Source organism: Clytia hemisphaerica, unplaced genomic scaffold (assembly GCF_902728285.1).
Source record: "Clytia hemisphaerica strain Z4C2 unplaced genomic scaffold, Clytia hemisphaerica genome assembly, whole genome shotgun sequence".
Lineage (NCBI taxonomy): Eukaryota > Metazoa > Cnidaria > Hydrozoa > Leptothecata > Clytiidae > Clytia > Clytia hemisphaerica.
The window spans coordinates 11,195-29,489 of NW_027103959.1; the positions used below are offsets into that span (position 1 = coordinate 11,195).

An 18,295-nucleotide genomic window follows, 5' to 3' on the forward strand; every position below is an offset into this window, starting at 1 on the left:
GTCAGGACAGGTTTTAGTTTTAACGCTTTGCATAAATGCAATTGTCTGGTAGATGTTTATTTGATAGATATTAAGCGCGCCTAAGTCTTTAAAGTGATGATTAACCGGACTAAATTTATTTACACCAAACATGATGCGGAGTGCATGTTTTTGTTTACTAAAGAGTTTTTTTAAGTTCGATTTAAAAGTACTACCCCATATTATGTTACAATAATTTAAATAACTATGAATAAATGCAAAGTAAAGTTTTTTGAGCGAGTTTAGTTCAAGGACTTGCTTAGCTTTAAAAAGAACTCCGATGTTTTTAGAGATCTTATTTTCAATGGTTTTAATGTGTTTATTCCAATTTAAGGATTCGTCAATTATTACTCCAAGGAAGCTTGTATCGTAAACTCGTTTAATTTCTGTATCGTTAATTCGTAAGGAAGGGAGTCTTAAAGGTAGGTCGTCAACTTTACTGCGTTTACAGAAAAGTATGTACTTCGTTTTTTTAACATTCAGTGATAATTTGTTAGCGACAAACCAGTTATTTATAAGGTTAAGTTCATTGTTAACTACTTTAAAAAGTGTTTTTAGGTCTTTGTTTGAATAGAAAAGATTAGTATCGTCAGCAAATAGTATAAAATCAAGTAGTTTCGATGTGTTATGTAGATCGTTTATGTAAATCAGGAATAGTAGCGGTCCCAGGATTGAGCCTTGGGGAACCCCACAGTCAATTTTTCTAGTGGTCGTTGTCGAGTTGTCATATGCCACACATTGTCTACGTCCAGTCAAATAGTTTTTAAACCAGTCTAAGTTAGTACCTGTTATTCCGTATCGTTCCATTTTTGAGATTAGTATGTCATGGTTAACAGTGTCAAATGCTTTTGAAAGGTCAATGAAAATACCAATGGTGAATTTATTCTTTTCGAAAGAATTTGAAATTTCACTGATTAATTCGAGTAGAGCGTGTTCAGTCGAGTGTTTTTGTTGGAAGCCAAATTGTTTTTGATATAGAATTTTATGCTGCTGAAGATAGTCATAGAGCCTGTTGTACATGATTTTCTCGAGGAGTTTTGAAAAGCATGGTAAAACTGAGATTGGCCTATAATTCCCTGGGTCATTTTTGTCTCCTGTTTTAAAAACGGGTGTAACTTTAGCAATTTTTAATTCATTCGGAAATATGCCTTGTTTTAAGGAGAGGTTGAAAATATGATGAAGAAAAGGTTTGATAATGTCATATATTTTGAAGACAACATTGACGTCAATCTCATCAATTCCTGGACTTTTGTTAGCTTGTAGAGATTTGAATGCTTTATCAAGTTCGTCGAGAGTTAAAGGTTCTGTATTCATAGAGCTTTGGTAGTTTTCAATATATGACAAAACATTTTGATTTGTTTGTGGTATTTTTGATGCTAAATTTTTTCCTATGGTAGAGAAGAAGTCGTTAAAAATATCAGCTATGTCTTCTTTTTTATCATAGTTGATGTTCTTGTAAGTAAGTTCTTGGGGAAATTTATTAAAAGTTTTTGATTTGCCGATAATATCTTTAATTACATTCCATGTTTGTTTGGAATTTCCTTGAAATTTATTGATACGTTTTGAGAAATAGTTCTTTTTGGCTTTTTTCTTGATTTTCTCGAAGAGTTTTTGATACGCCTTGTAGACGTTTTCATTTTTTAGGGTCCTATTTTTCAAGAATTTGTCATAAAATTTTTGCTTGCGTTTTGAAGATTTCAATAATCCTGTTGTCATCCACGGAAATTTAATCGTCTTTGGTTTTATTTCGATTCTTTGTTTTGGAAAAGTCTTTTTGTATGTTCTTGTGAAAATTTCGTTAAAAGCATGAAATGAATGTTCTGCATGATGTGTTTCTGTTACAAGTTCCCAATTCATAGTTGATAAGGCTTCACGAAAGTTTTTTATTGTTAGAAGACTATGTTTAGAAAAAGGGGTTACGCGCGCTCCAGAACGTTTAAGTACGGTCCTCCACTCTGTTTGCGTTGCAAATAATATTGAGGTAATCCAGGATAATCACTACCTACGATCGGCGAAAAATTTAACGCTAGTGAAAATACGTTATTTTATTGGTTGAAACTCACTAGCCTGTTACATTTTTCGGCCGTTTTCGTGATGATGCCGATTTCCTAGTTAACCTCACAAATATAGTGTAGAGTCTTGAGAAGCACTAGTGAAAGGTGAAAACAACAGCTTTTTAATTGGATATTCTTTTTCCGGGAAATCTGTTAGACAAAACTAGAGTGCCTTTTCTGGGTAAATATGTCGGGGGAAAGTGACGAAAATTTTTTATCCCCAGCCGAAAATTTTACAACAGCCTCGGGATCTATAAAGTCCAAAATATCTGAAAAGCACATTGGTCAAAGGGAATGTAAAAAGAAATTCCAAACTACCAAAATTCTAAAAATTTAAAAAAATCCCGAAAATCGAGTATATTGCACCAGCCCAGGGGGGCGGGGGTACCTTTTTTCACCTTCACGAGTCCCAGGTAAATGCCGCAAAAACACATTTCAGTCCCATTCAGGTCACTTCTTTTCAAAAGAGAGTCCCACGAACGAAGAGCCAATTTTTCGAACCTCTCGCTGAGAGAGCGGAGCAGCCCTTTTACCAACCTCGTTCCCTGCGTATTATCAGCTTTTTATGCTTCACTGATAGCGCCCTTTTACTTCCGCCTTGTAGTTTCGAATGTTTTTATTCGAAAATCTAATTCGAACGTTATAGATTCGAACGAAAATATTCGATTTTAGTGTTTGCATTTTTTGACAAAATAGAGAAGCATTTATCGATCCCAGAAGCTTTGTTTCGCAGTGAGGGGTGTTGCAGATTTTTCAGAGATGTATTTGAAAGTCTAGATTGATAATTGAAAATGCAGATATGGTGTACAGTATTATTTCGATAGAGAAGAAACCACCCTTCATCATTGGATTAATCAGATTGAAAGCACTGAGTCTTTTTCTATGTTTTTGTTTCGATATGCATGGAAAAGAAAAGCAGAGGAAAGGAGTTCCATGATTGAAACGTATGCGTTGGTTGTAATTAATAATGGTTAAAAAAGACAACATTTTTGAAACAGTAAAACAATGTGAATAATTTCTTCTTGATTATCGGCAAGCCGTAGACTAATGATTGTTGATTGTTGAGATTCTTAAAAAGTCAAGGACGTACCTTTGTCGCAAACGAGAGAATTGGGAGAGAACTTTTATAAATATCGCTCGTCATATGGTTTTTAAATACAAGACATTACATTCAGTTACATTTCCCTTATTATGTTATCAGAAATCTCGCATATTGGCAAACATTCAAGAATCTCAAATTTTTTGTATGCAGTGATGAAAAACTGTTTGGCTTCACACGGACAATACCAAAAGCTGAAAATATTTGGATCATGTCAAGTAGTTTTATAAATTTCTTAGTTCATCAGATTTGATTTTAGTGTATTTTATGGAAGAAATCCAAATTAAAACTTCATCTGAAAATATTTTTGTTGCGTTTTCCCCCTTTCCCTTTGTCTTTGACACTTCCTACTCCGAAAGTCATCTTTTCGACTGTTTTTGATTTGATTTTTCTCAGACAGGCCTGTCTGTTGTTGTTGAGTAACTGTATGAAGATTTAACTTGAATATGAAACTCTTTACCTTGAAATTTTGTCTTCACAATTTATAAACCACAGTAGGGTCTATGGTTAAAACCAAGAACCAACAAGCAAACTGTATCTTACTCTTATTAGGTTCTTAGTAGGGGGAGGGCTAATTGTTGGAGGGGTTGGAAATTTTAATTCTAAAAACCCAAAAATAAGCTAAAATCAGTCTTTATAGAACAAAATAAGGAGCCTTCCTTCCCTCTGTCAGCTGAAAATACCTGATAAGGTCCAAGGGTTGGAAGATTTTCGTTTTGGAGCAATCTCATGATTTAAAATATAAAGCACTGAGGATCCTTCACTTGCGATCGGAGTGATCTGAGGATTTAAAAATTGATACGAAAATTGATGTCATGTAGTCATACACGAAGTCTGAATTTTGAAAGTGGTTGAGCGATATATAGGAACTTAGTCGACCGCGCGCACATTATACCAAAGGAGACGCGCTGCGCGCGTAATAACGGGCGGAAGTTCTTGAAAAGCAATTTTTTCCGTCAACCCGACGAATCCTTTTGTCAACGACGAATCATTTTGTCAGCCGATGAATACTCTAAGACCCCCCCCCCCCCCCGAGGAGTAACCAGACAAGTAAAGGGTACGGGCATGTACGTACCTTATGCCTTTTTAAAAGCTGGGATTCTCCAGTTTTTTCCGCCAAACTTNCTGAAAGAACAAAAGACGGAGTTAATACAATCTTCTCCGAATGTATACAATGATTGAATGCCTTGTTTTTAAAGTGTTGTTGTCAATTATCTTTAAAAATTGAACAGAATTGATTAAAAGCATTTGGTCAGAATTGAGCAAAAATGAGTGTTCTTACAAAAAAAGAGTGAAATCTCAGCTGGCACACAACGTTGTTTCAACGTTTATCTAACGTTCACAACGTCCATATAACGTTAAATGAACGTTACAACAATGTTGGGGGGGTTTCAGGGGGTACCCGATTCCGTAATTCCGCCAATTTTTTCTCCAATTTCCGTCACACCGTCTTAAATTGAACCAAAATTCCGTCACCGAAAATTCCTTTGAAATTCAATATTTTTGTCGAAAATTCCGCAAATTTTGAAAATCTCTTACCAATTCCGAAATTCCGCCAATTTTTTTGCTAAATTCCGTTTTTCCGCACTAAAATTGTCTAATTTTCCGTCTCCGTCAGAGAACCCAATTTCCGTAATTCCGTCTAAATTTTCGCCAAATTCCGCCACTCCGTCCGAAAAAAGGGCCAATTCCGCTCCTCCGTCAACCATGAAACCCCCCCCAATGTTGTGTGCCAGATGGAATAGTTACCTGGTGGGTTAGCATTATTTGTGGTATTGACACAGGTCAAAAAGACTGGTGAGAACCAGATACCATTTCCGAATGATCTACTTCCAAGAGTAAGACTGAAAGATGATATAACACCATTTGGACACGATTTAGTGACACTGTTTCCACTAGCATCACATTCAATGTACTGAGTGTTGGAGCCTGCCAATGGGAAACGTTCTCCGTCTTGTTTACCGGTACAGGAGTTTGCTATCGTAATGGAAAAAGTAAATTACTGTACTGAAAATTAAACAAAAAAATATTATTCCTTCAAAAGACGCAACCTCGTCGCCTTGTATGTACCCTGTATGGGACTCGTTTTTCTATCTTTATATCCAAATTCCCCCAAAAAATTAACCTACAAAGGACTGATTTTTCTATTAAGGTGTTTTTGCGACCCTACCTGGGGTAAAAAAGGTAGCCCAACCAGCGGCATATCCCGCGTACCTCTTTAGGCCCAAGCACCTCCGCCCCGGGCTTGTATCCAAGGCTTTATTTGCGATACTGATGGACACGAAAGAATCATATGACGCTATCAGTAAGTATCAAATAGACGAATAATACGCATGGAACGAGGGTAGGCTTTTGTTTAATTTTAAACACGCTAAAAGCTTCCAGACAATAAGAAATCTAACCCCTTAAATTAATATACCATAACCTTTTTCAATAAAAAAAAAAATTGGTAGTCTGTAGATTTTTAATCATGTTATCATGAAAAGTAATGTCTAGTTGGAAATACAATTTTAGGGGAATAATTTAGACATTAATTTAAAAACGAGGATGCCAATTCTTTTTTGGGACATAATCAATCAGTACCTGAATCGCATCTGAATGAACCAATAGTGTTAACACAGACAGTACCAGAAGCACAAGTGTTGAGAGGTGAACCATTTGCTCCAAGTTCTGTACATTCGTCAATGTCTGTTTAGATTAAGAGAAAAGAAAATTCAACGTACGATCAAATCTTTTCCCAACACATACAAAATCAGCAAAAAAGTGACCCTTTAAGAGACAATTTTTTGGAAACTTTCTTAACTTCTTTAACCATTTCTTTGAGTAACCTTTAGAGAGACTAGGGAATTAAGCTATTTGTGTCTAAGTACAGTAGTAAGTAATTCATAGAATCCAAATGCCAATGTTAGGATTGTCAGCTTTAGTTTAGACGGCTGACTTTCCAATTCATAGATAATCATTGTCAGATGGTGGTAGATCCCGTGAAAAAGTTTTTTAGAAGATACCACCGAGGAAAACCCCAAGAAATAAGTTGAGAACAGTAATAATTTTACTTGTTCTTATTATAAAGAAGAGACTTACCGACACAGACATTGTTAACCTCTTTGAATCCAGAGTTACAGGTACAGATGAACGAGTTTCCGTTATTGGTACATGCAGAATTGGCTTGACATGGGTTGTTGGCACATGGTACTGTTAGGAGAAATGAGAGAGAATAAAGTTATAAGAAGTATCAAGCAAATTTTTTTCAACGTTCAAGCAATTTCAAATGTCAGCTAGAGGCCCAGGCTACGTCATATGTTCCTTCGCTAAGAAAGTAAAACTACTACTCTTCAAGTAAGGCCTTAAAGCCTGGAACTGTCTATTCTTTAGAGCTAGATTATGACCTTTGATAATCGAACACTCTACCTGCAATGGCTTTTTCTATTTATAGTAGAGGTAACACGAACAAATAGTACAATTTAAGGTTTCCAACCTCATGAAAAAATACCACTATCGTGGTCATATGGCCAGAAGGAAGGGTGTGCTATGGCTTACACCATAAAGCTCTTCTCAAAATAATATGTAACAAATAAGTTAAAAGAAATACTTACACACGCAGTCAATAGAGTTGGCGACGACAGATGGAACAAAATTGGTATTGCATGAACATGAGTACCCAGGCGAAGTCTGGATGTTTTGGCAGACTTTGTTGGCTCCAGGGCAACGCCCAACGGTACACTGTTGAAGAGCTATGTATACGAAAAAAAGGGTAGAAATACAGTGGGTTTTCTTTTAATAGAACCTTGGAAACCTTTCTATGATTCGAATTAATATCCAGCTCCCATATCAAGGGGAATTCAATTGTAAAACACTTTCTATCATTCGAAATCTCGTTTTTTTTGAACAAATTAGGCTTCTCGCTAGATTTGTCTCCTGAACCATTTTTTCTGTTCTGTTTTTTTTTGTCTTCTTATTTTTAAAATGTTTTATAAAACAGTCCCCATAACTTGAACAAATTACATCTTTAGATTTCATATCACAGAAGATTTATCTAACAAGTTTCGCCAAAGAAGTTTTAGTAAATAGAGACTTTCATACACCATAGGGGAAGATTTTGACATATTTGATCAAGTTTATTTTAGAGGATAACCCATAACGTCCGTTTGTCTTCCAAGATCAATAAGGTATAATAAATTTAAGTAAAGTACCTGAGTCGCATCTGAATGAACCAATAGTGTTAACACAGACTTGAGTACCGGCAGCACAATTGTGGAGAGGTAAACCATTTGCTCCAAGTTCTGTACATTCGTCAATGTCTGTATAGAAAAAGAGAAAAGAAAATCCAATGTACGCTCAAATCTTTTCCTAACACAGACAAAATCAGCAAAAAAGTGACCCTTGAAGAGACAATTTTGGGAAACTCTCTTAACTTTTTTAACCATTTCTTTGAGTAACCCTTAGAGAGACTAGTAGGGAAGGTAAATTATAGCTATCTGCGTCTAAGTACAGTAGTAAGTAATTCATAGAATCCAAATGCCAATGACGGCTGAGTTTCCCTTTAGAGAGACTAGGGAATTAAAGCTATCTGCGTCTAAGTACAGTAGTAAGTAATTCATAGAATCCAAATGCCAATGTTAGGATTGTTAGCTTTAGTTTAGACGGCTGACCTTCCAATTCATAGATAATCATTGTCAGATGGTCGTAGATCCCGTGAAAAAGTTTTTTAGAAGATACCACCGAGGAAAACCCCAAGAAATAAGTTGAGAACAGTAATAATTTTACTTGTTCTTATTATAAAGAAGAGACTTACCGACACAGACATTGTTAACCAATTTGAATCCAGAGTTACAGGTACAGGTGAACGAGTTTCCGTTATTGGTACATGCAGAATTGGCTTGACATGGGTTGTTGTCACATGGTACTGTTAGAAAAGATACGAGTTAAAAAAATAGTACAATAATATAATATCATCTTCATGCGAAAGGCTATATAATTTTCAAGATTTGGATGAGCTTATAAAAAGAATAAGGAAACTGATTTTCAAACCAATGTATTGCAAATGATCAAAAGGAAATTATAATATGATTATAATTAAAAGAATTGTTGAAACCCTCCTTGAAAATGGCAAATTTTGGGTTGCGAGCTGAGGAATATGAAGTCACTGACAAACGAGAAACTATCAACTCTACTATTCACTACGCTCCCTTATTCGACGAAAACCCAATTCTCCTTGAAAATTGAATTAGAGAGACTAAGAACTTTTTTAAAGAGAAAGAGAAACGTCTACTTACAGACACAGTTGTTGGAGTTCTGGAGTGAAGTAACAAAACCTGGAGCACAAGAACATGCATACCCTGGTTGAACGTTTATATTGGTACAAAGTTTGTTAAGTCCACATCGTTCTGAGTTGCATTGTTCTATAGAATAAAAAGTAGATTATAATACGTTATAAGAACTGCCTTGAGTGGATTAAATTTCGCAAAATTAGCCCTTAAAATCACAAAAAAAGGCTAAACCAATAGGAAAATGAAAGAAATCGCGTGAAAAGGACGGGGGTCGCAAAAATTAATTGACTTGTGTTATATGTATGATAAGCAGATATTCAATAGGTAAAAGTTGGTTATTGAGATTTATTAACCCGATTTGTTCCCAGTATGTTTTTGAATTCTATAAAGATTAGATTTCTATAAACATGATGTTCACTACGCTAAATCATATCTCTGATTTCTATACCGAACAGCAATAGATCTAGACCTCACCTCTCTCTCATTTCTGAGAGATCAGAAAATTACATTTAGCAAAATAGAGGGCGGTAGCAACCGATGAAATACCGCCAACTATTTCATTTAATACTTCACCGGCCTAACAATCAAAACAAAAATTTGGACAAAATTCAGCAGCATTATTTCTCGACAAAATATTTCCCTTAAGAGTTTGACTGAGAAAATAAATATGTGTTACCTGCTTGACATGTAAAACCACCAATTGAGTTTAAGCAAACTTGACTTGATCCACAATAAAGGTTTACAGGAAGTAAGCATTCATTGATGTCTAGAAGAATAGTTGAATGAACGAATGTCTAGAAGACTAGAGGAATGAACGAATGTCTAGAAGACTAGATGAATGAACGAATGTCTAGAAGACTAGATAAATGAACGAATGTCTAGAAGACTAGATGAACGAACGAACGAACGAACGAACGAACGAACGAACGAACGAACGAACGAACGAACGAACGAACGAACGAACGAACGAACGAACGAACGAACGAACGAACGAACGAACGAACGAACGAACGAACGAACGAACGAACGAACAAACGAACGAACGAGATAACTAAGAGAGGATACAGAGATACTGGGCGTTCTTTCATGAACGTCAATTTAGCGTTATATGGGCCTTATGAATGTACGTTATTTGGGTGTTTACTTACCAGTACAGACAGCATTATTTTGATTGCCATTTGATTGAGTGAAAAGGTTCGTATTACAATTACACGTGTATCCTGATCCTTGGCTAGTTGAAATACATTGAGCGTTAGCATCGTTGCAAGTATTTGGGTTGGCAGTGCATACAGCTTTAAAAGAAGAAGATGAAAGGGGTAATCAATCATGTTCTACTTTCTGTACGCGCTGTACGTGAATTATAACTTAAGGCCGGTCTCCACTTTCGCGCAATATGAGCGAAAACTTTTTGACGTTTTTGTAAGGTTGAAAAATGAAGCAATTCCATTGGTCAAAATTGACGTAACGGATGATGAAAAAAGTAGAACTTCCCTCAACTTTTTTTTTTTTGTTCGCGCGGAACTTTTTTATGACGTAATCTTTTCTTCAGGCAAAGTGAAAAGTGGAGCCCAGCCTTTATAACAGTGGTCAAAAGAAATGGACTTGCAGAAGGAAATGGACTTTAAAACAACAAATTAGACAAGATTCTTCGAATTCTTCTGGTTCAGACGCTGGAAAATAAATTCAAAAATCTGCTAAAAATACAATCGAAACGAAATTGGACCTACACGCTCTTTTTTTTTATAAGAATACACTTTATAAGAATGTCCATGATTTTCATAAATTGTCAATTACCCCCAAGTAAGGCTCACTCCTTTCACAAAAATACTATTTTATGCTTGAGACGTATGTACTAAATGTGAAATCTAGTCTGAATTAGGATCCTAATCTAAGAACGCTGTAAGAATATTTTAAGATGATTTTCCCAAAAAAGTTAAGAATGTCCATGATAAAATGGATTTACAATTTACACCATTCTTATAAAAAAAAGCGCGTAAAGAATGAAGAAACTGTACTCTCTTGGCGTTTTTTTTTCCCACAAAGATGAGAGAATGAAGGCTAGCTAGTTGATTGTTGCCATGGAGCGCATAGTTACTACTTCAACTTTAATCATGTTATTTATAAATCGATGCAATGTTATTTTACAGCCCAAAAAAGATAGTAGTGTCAAAAACACAGTACTTTATCGGCCAAAACTTAGTCGACCTTAATTTTAGTCGGCCTTATTTATTAGTCGGTCCTAATTTTAGTCACCTCGTAAAAATTTAGTCACTAAGGGCGGACTAAGTTTTGGCCGATAAGGTATCACTCTCACCAAAATAGATTGACAAATATCAAGATTTTTCAAAAGATAAAAAGTCATATGTGTGCAGGGTGGTACAGCCCAGCTTGAGCTAATTCAACTTACCAGACAAGCATTGATATGATCCCTGTATGTTAGTACAACGTTGTGTTGACAGACATGGGTATGGAGAATTGGCACATTCGTTAATATCTGTAATAGAAGATAAAATATAAGTTTTTTTTTTCTATAAAAACAAAGTTCCCAAAATGAGGCTTTAAAGTCAACAAATTTGAGAACATCTTAAGAGAACATTCGCATTTTTAGAAAATTACAACAAAACAACCATAACGGATTTCGATAAACTTTGTGGTCAAAGGAAAATTCTTCGTCTGAGTCAGAAAATGGATTTTAAACAATAAAGGGAGGGGGTTTAGAGATTTACGGTGACACGGTATCGGCCTTTTTTCTATCTGGTATTTCGGTATTTTAAGAAAAAAAGTACGGTATTTTGGTAACTTTGAAATCTTTCTGAACTGTTTTCTTCATAAAGAGATTTCTAAAAATCGCCTGCGGCACTAAACTTTCTTAAATTTTAGAAAACTGCACTCATGTTATCTAAAACGATCAGTTTTGACACAGTATGTATATACCACTTTAGCTCCCAAACAGTAGCGTGGTGACATGGGTCAGAAACAGTTCCACCTCTAATCAGTCTAGTGGTAGCTTGTTTGTGGTTATAGTCCATACTATACTTCCATCCTTTAAATAATGACTTTTTACAAAAAAAGTGCTACCTTCTCTCAAGCACTTACAAATGTCTTTTTTGTTTATTGGAGTAGAATTTGATCCAAAGGCGAATGGACGGACTAAACCAATCTGGAGTCCCTCTCCCTAATTTCACATCAAAAAACACACTTTTAGCCACAATTTTTTTTAATTTGCCTCCCCAATCTTGGTCAAGTAGCCATACTATTGCCCTTTTCTCAAAGGAAGGTGATGGGATAGGTACTGCCTAATTCTCAAAAGCGGAACTAGAGAATTATCCATAATAAGAGCCTTTTGAGGGACTTAGTTACAATAGTAAAAACATTCTAAAACATAGTGCTTTTAGCCAAATAAGAAAGTGTTAAAATCGAAATTTTCTTCGGTCGGCACAAACCATGGTTGCACTTTGTCAGTAATCAAACTTCACTTCTTCTATGCTATTTGCACTTGGAAATTAGATCGTTCGTCTGATAAACTAAGCTAATAACAGTTGAAAATGAACTTTTCAACAGGAAGTTTTTAACAAGGTATCCCAGGTATCCCTTACTCCTTATTTCATCAACAATTTTTGCAGTTGAAATACCTTTCCTCACGAAATAGGTCCAAAATGAAATGTAAAAATTTTCGGTGACGGTATTTGGAGTTCATTGTGTCCGGTATTCCGGTATTTCGATACTCAGTACCCCTTGACCCCCCCCCCAATAAATTGGCATATATTCTTTTAAACTTTGGTCAATTATGCGAACAGACAAGCCTCCTTCATATACTTCACTGAGATGGACAAATCCATCGTGTGAACTGGAAGAATTTTTGACACTGAATATTGTAAGAGAAACTTCCAAATTACTAGAAGACGACACCAAAATAACCACATCAAACTTACCCTGACAGACGACGGTTAATTGGTTTCCACTAATGAGTTGATAGCCAGCGTTACATTGACATTGGTAGCTTACTCCAACATTGACACAAGTCGATGATGCTGGACATGTGATTCCTTGACATGGCTCTATAAAGAAACAGAAGCAAGAAATATTTCAAGGTGTTGATCCATTATGAATTCGCTTGACTTCGAATGTACAACAATTTTGGATTTCAGTGAAATTTTGTAAAAAAGTTAAAAATACGAGCCCCACACATTTTCACACTCCCGGGAGTGAACATGCGTTATCGACTATTCTGATTCTGAAATATTGAAGATCACAATAAAAAAGATTGAACAATTAGCAAGTGTGACGCATTGGGCTTTTCCAGAAAAAATTTTTTACCCCCACTGTTGAGTATATTGATTTTTCGAAGTATCAAACCCCCTGGCGGATATCCTACCTTATTAGTAAAGACCCCCAAGATATCCATTCCTAAAAATATGCTGAACCTCCTGGATATCCTCTCTTATAAAGATGCTTACCCCTGGATATCGTATTTTCTACTTGAAAAGACACTTTACCCCCTGGATATCCAATATCCTCAACAGGGGGCACGGACTATTTCTGGAAAAGCCCATTGAGTATTTCATACTTATAGTCTTGGAAACAAAAACATGTTGAAAAACTTTTCGGTCTTAAGATTTAAATAGTTGTCTGCTCCAATTAAAACAAACAAAAAAAATTGTTCAGAATAGCCACCGTCGGATGACGCACTCATACTTACGGGCACATTCGCTTTCCAGACAAGCAATAGTGTCAGACTCATCTCTCAAGTTAGCTACAGAATAACCACAAGGGAAAGGATCGTTCTTTGGCGAGGGATTGTTGCATGATCGAGTTCGTGATCTGACACATTGGTTAGCTCCGTTTCGTGAACAAGTTTGAGCAGGAGCCCAGGTAGACCACCACCCTTGAACTAAACGAGAAAAAAAATGAAAATTATAAAGAAAATCAATGAACTGAATACATTCGCTCTCATGTTGTCTTCTGACCAGCCACCAGAACCATTGGAAAAGCAACGAGACTCGAACCCACAACCATGCCATTCGCGGGCATTTGCTCTACCATTGAGCTACGGGTCCATGTGGAACCCGAGGAATACAATAAGAACCACTATATTTTGACTGAGTCTGAGATTGTTCTTAAATTCCTATTGTTCCAAACAATAGAGTTATTATTCTGCGGGCCTTAATCTGAGGCTGATGTTCTTATAAAATTGTTCTTATAAATTTGATAAACGTAAGTAAGGAGCCAAACCTAAGTTCTGTCCATCCCATTATTATGATTTAGACCAAATTTAAAGTCAATCGCATTTAAATGTTTTGTTTTTAAATAAGAGTGAAATCGTTTGCTTACTCATCAATTTTAATTCACAAGCTTTTTCACATTGGATTGACAGTCGGAACCACTATATGAAAAAGGCAACTATTGCCTTAACGGGAAGTATTTCCCGAACGGGAAGGTGAAAATAACCCGAAAAGGAAACTATTTCCAGATTTAAAATTTCATCACTATTACGGTTTCCCGTTTTGGTCAAGAACTTTTCATCGTTCCCGAACGGGAAATAGAATTTTTGTAAACAAAGCAGATTTTTGTTTCCCAATCGTGAAAAAGTTTCAAAAGGTTTTCATTGGGAATGGGGAAAGTAGAATTAAGAAGCGATTACCCGGTGGATTTCTTAACTACCTGGTGAATATTATTTATTTTTCCTCCTTTACAAGAGGGGCAAGTTTTTAAATTTTCACAGGCATTTCCGGAGTGCTCAGAGGCCACTTTCCCGATCGGGAAACTGGTGAACTTTCCAATTTGGAAAGTCTAGCCATTTCGGGAAGTTTTCCACCTTCCCGTTCGGGAAATATTTCCCGTTAAGACAATAGTTGCCTTTTCCATATAGTGTTCCCGACTGATTGACTGGTTCTTATCTTTCTTTTTTTTGTGTTATATTGTGGGTGCAATTAAATCAATGAATATTGAATATAGCCTTTTCTTTGTTTTTAACCTTCATTATTTAACCGGAATCCTGCGATAGGTAGGTGTACTACTTTCAATCTGACGTTTATGTTAAAACCACGCGGGTCACGCTTTTTGAATGGGAAATAAGTAACTTTATTTCCCATCCAGAAGTTTCAGGTCTAGCCCCATCGGGGCTTTGAAGTCAATGATCTGAATGTCCTAGATTACTGGGCTATTTACGTTAAATATTGACTCTATAGCTGTCTATAGTACTATACTATACTATAGTATTGTATAAGTGAACATAAAAAACACAGTAGTGTGTTTTATCAAGTTCAAGGACTTATCAAGGATTGATAAAGATAACCGTCGAAACGTCGTACCACACTACTGTGTTTTTTAGTTTCACTTATAGCATTTTTGTATACATACTGTAGTTGCAAGTTCTTCGCACCAGATCTTGTGGAAGGTTAACACATTTCTTTTCGAAAAAACCATCATAGTATGAAGACCGGTTTTGAGCATCAGTAGGGCAAGTATTTAAAGTTGGTTGTTCGTTAAGACAAGTATAAAATTGTCGGCAATCATGCAAGTCATTTGAGAACGGATGGTCACCATCAGCTTTGCCAGCACATCCAACGTCTATGGTAAAAAAAGAATCAATGGATTATTCTAATATAATAATATACATCATTATATACCTGTAGGCAAAAATAGCCATTGATGAATAATTAACAACTCTTTATGACTCAAAGTAATTAAGAAAATCATTAAAAAAGAAAAACATTCGAACGTTCGATTATGGGAGTGTTTTATGTGAAACATTCGACTATTGACATAATTAATGCTTTGTTTTTGCCTCTAGGTAATAATAAAACATATTCTATTCAATAGGTTTTCTTATGTTGGTTATTAGATTTATTAACCCTTGATGATGTATATATTACATCACCTCGGGTTAAAATAAATCTCATTATAACCAATCTATTGAATATCTGCTTATTATTGAATATCTGCTTATTATTCAATATCATAATATGCCACTTCTGTTACACATGGATCTGCATGGATTCAGTTCCGTTAAAATGGCTCCAAATGAATGAAAATAAAGGTGTTAGTAAAAGAGACGAAAAGTTATATATTCAATGGATTTTTAATAAATATGGATGAAAAGTCCATATATCGGATCAAGTCTCTGAGACCATTTATTATTTTCAGGCAATGTACCGAATACTTACTCGGGCAGTTTGGGTCAGGGTCGTCACGGAAACATCGTCCTTTTTCAGGGAAGTAAATTTGATCGTTCAAAATACATTTTTCGTACGTCTTCGTATTGGATGGTGGTCCAGAACAAGTAATATATTCTTTGTAACAGCCTAAGTTGGTGGGTGGGTGTGGATAACTCCAATGTCTTTGAGTAGTTACCTGCTATTCTGCTTTGACAGAAAGCATCTGAAAAAAAAAAAAAAACATTTTTTCAAATGATTTTTTTTTGTTCTTGCTTATGAAGAAAATCAATTTTGGCAATTTTAGGTGTCAACTGTCCAAAAAGTTTCACTAAATTCGATTTCTATAAAACTATATGTAAAAATCCCGAGAACATGAAAGAATCTAGCTTAAAAATGGGCCCCGTTCGCAAACAAAGTTCCATAAAAACGCCGAAGCTTGAAATAATTCAGGCTTAAAACATTTGAAAGAGATCGTAATATAAAAAGTCGTGAAGTAAAAGTTTGACGGCTATTAAACTTCACGAATATCGTTTAGATGCCATCATTATAGCGTTATCCATGAAATTAATGAAGTCTAAGAAAATCCTTAAATTTCATCGAAGAGCAGAATCGTTTCCGGTCAAAGCACAGTTAACTCACACTAATTCGAACTCGAGCGGTGAATCTTATCTATTCGAATTACAGAGAGATTCGAATTATAGAAAATGTTTTCACCTTGACGGGGAATAGAAAAAGTTCAAATTATAGAAAGATTCGAATAAAAGAAGTTCGAATAAATGAGATTCTACTGTATAATGTAATTATACCCTTTTTTATAAGAATAGTGTACTTTGGCTGAGGGTGAGCATTATTCTTATTTTTCTATTGTTCTAAACAATAGGCCTATTGTTCTAACTCTAAAATCTCACCCTGATATTCTTATAGAAGTTATTCTTATAAAAAAAGCGTGTATTTACTTTAAAAACTAAAAGTTAAAAGCGATTCGGTTAGATAACAGAGATTGATTTGATAAAACTAAATAATCAGTTTTACCTCCACAACCTGATGCTCCAGCTCGACATGGAACTCGTTGAGTAGGAAGACCAGGGCATTGACGATTGGGATCATTTGATGGGACTGGTGAAGGACTGTTACAAAGTCTTGTTTGTGTTTCTGAACATTGGAAATTGTTGTCAACAGAACAACTAGAACTAGCTGCGTAAGTCCATGAACTCCAATAACCTTGAACTGTAAATAAATAAGTAAATAACCAATTAATGTCATGTCTATAGTTTATGTATCGTCATTTTTGAAGGAACAAGATCTTAGTTTTCATTAAAAAGTAGGTATTTTCGGAAATTCCCTCTTTTATCGTACTATAGTGGTTAAGGCAAAATCTCATGTCACGGAACTTGAAATTTACACAAAAATGTTGTATCTGATCTTTACTTTTTATATTTTGCTAACATAAAAATTCGTCTAAAACGGCAAACTTTGACTGAAACGGCAAACCTTGAACACTGTTTTTACTAAAGTGACCGAGATTCTTCAAAGTTTGCAGAGTCTTCCCAGAGTCTTACTGATTTATTTTGACTCAAAAGCTTCCCTTAAACCAGAACAAATCGGTCTGAGACAGGATAACTTTGAATGATATTTTTACAGAGTCAACTGATTATGAGTACGAACCTGGACTACAAGTGGCTACTGGAATACGCTCACAAAGTTTAGTATTAGGGTTATAATATGTGGGTCGTGGATCATTAGAAAACCAAAGTTGTGGTGTCTTGTGGACAGTTTACAAGCGAGTGAGCTTCATTGTTACACGAGTAATATGATCGACAGTCGTATGTTGTTAATAGTGTTGAGAAAGGAACAGAACCACTAAAGATTCCAGCACAGACTGAAAGTAAAAGAAAATTAAACGTGTTAAGTAGGTAATTCATGTCTCTGCACTTCTTCTTTGTACACCCCGGCAAACAAATTGGCCTAATTGAATCTGAACATAAAATGGTAGTTGCTTATGCATAGCGAAAGTTTTATTCCATAATGGCAGAAGAAGTTGCATCAAAGTTTTGTCAAATTGTAGAAGCTCTACCAACCCTAATGCTAAAAAAATGTTGAGTTCGAGTTTTACTGGTCTATTTTTTGCGACAAATAGATTCGCGATGAATTATTTTTTCCAGTGGACACCCAGCTTTAGAAAGGTATTTTTTATACTATTTCGAAAAGACTCGGTATGTGTAGGTTATTGGGCTCGGTATATTGGACTCGGTACATTGGCTAGTTTTGAACGTATATACATATCATTTGGGTTTGAAGGGTTAAAACGAAAAAAAATGGTGTTTTACCTGGACATCTTGCATCCAAAGTATTTGGTCTGGTGATACAAGCTCCAGTATTGCTAGAAGTTGAAGATGGTGACCAGATAGATCCAGAAGGACATGTCCTGACTTCTAGGGTATTCAATGGAGCACCAGAGCAACGTAGATATCCGTTGAAACAAGCAATGTTTGGTGAGTTCACCAGATCCTTCAATGTTCTTGAGTAATCACCAGCAGGCCGACCGATACAGAATTGATCTAAACAAAGACATTGTAATTGATTGATTAGTAGCCTATACATAGACGTGACTGCGTAGAAAAAAAAAACCGTGACGTTTCGTTTACACGGCTTTTATTCTAGGCAGTCACTAAGAAACGGAGGTACAAATCCTGGCTTTTG

The 18,295-nt window shown here is 35.6% G+C and overlaps 1 protein-coding gene and 1 long non-coding RNA gene across 2 annotated transcripts; both read right to left on the reverse strand.

The window, feature by feature from the left end:
- Positions 1 to 1,934: 1,934 nt before the first annotated feature.
- On the reverse strand, positions 1,935 to 15,340 carry LOC136810180 (fibulin-1-like). The gene is made up of 17 exons (XM_067066750.1): positions 15,319 to 15,340; positions 14,799 to 15,008; positions 13,138 to 13,329; positions 12,371 to 12,496; positions 10,846 to 10,932; positions 9,587 to 9,730; positions 9,115 to 9,204; positions 8,445 to 8,570; positions 7,964 to 8,074; positions 7,362 to 7,469; positions 6,765 to 6,902; positions 6,253 to 6,363; positions 5,755 to 5,859; positions 4,921 to 5,148; positions 4,247 to 4,296; positions 3,855 to 3,951; positions 1,935 to 2,020 (listed from the first exon to the last, which is right to left on the reverse strand). Exons 1-17 carry the CDS (start codon positions 15,338 to 15,340, stop codon positions 1,935 to 1,937), a joined length of 2,031 nt encoding a protein of 676 aa, XP_066922851.1.
- A 412-nt stretch (positions 15,341 to 15,752) lies between these two features.
- LOC136810181 (uncharacterized) lies at positions 15,753 to 17,340 on the reverse strand. The gene is made up of 3 exons (XR_010847071.1): positions 17,261 to 17,340; positions 16,628 to 16,822; positions 15,753 to 15,818 (listed from the first exon to the last, which is right to left on the reverse strand). It is a non-coding gene; the product is annotated as an uncharacterized lncRNA (long non-coding RNA).
- Between the last annotated feature and the right edge of the window lie 955 nt (positions 17,341 to 18,295).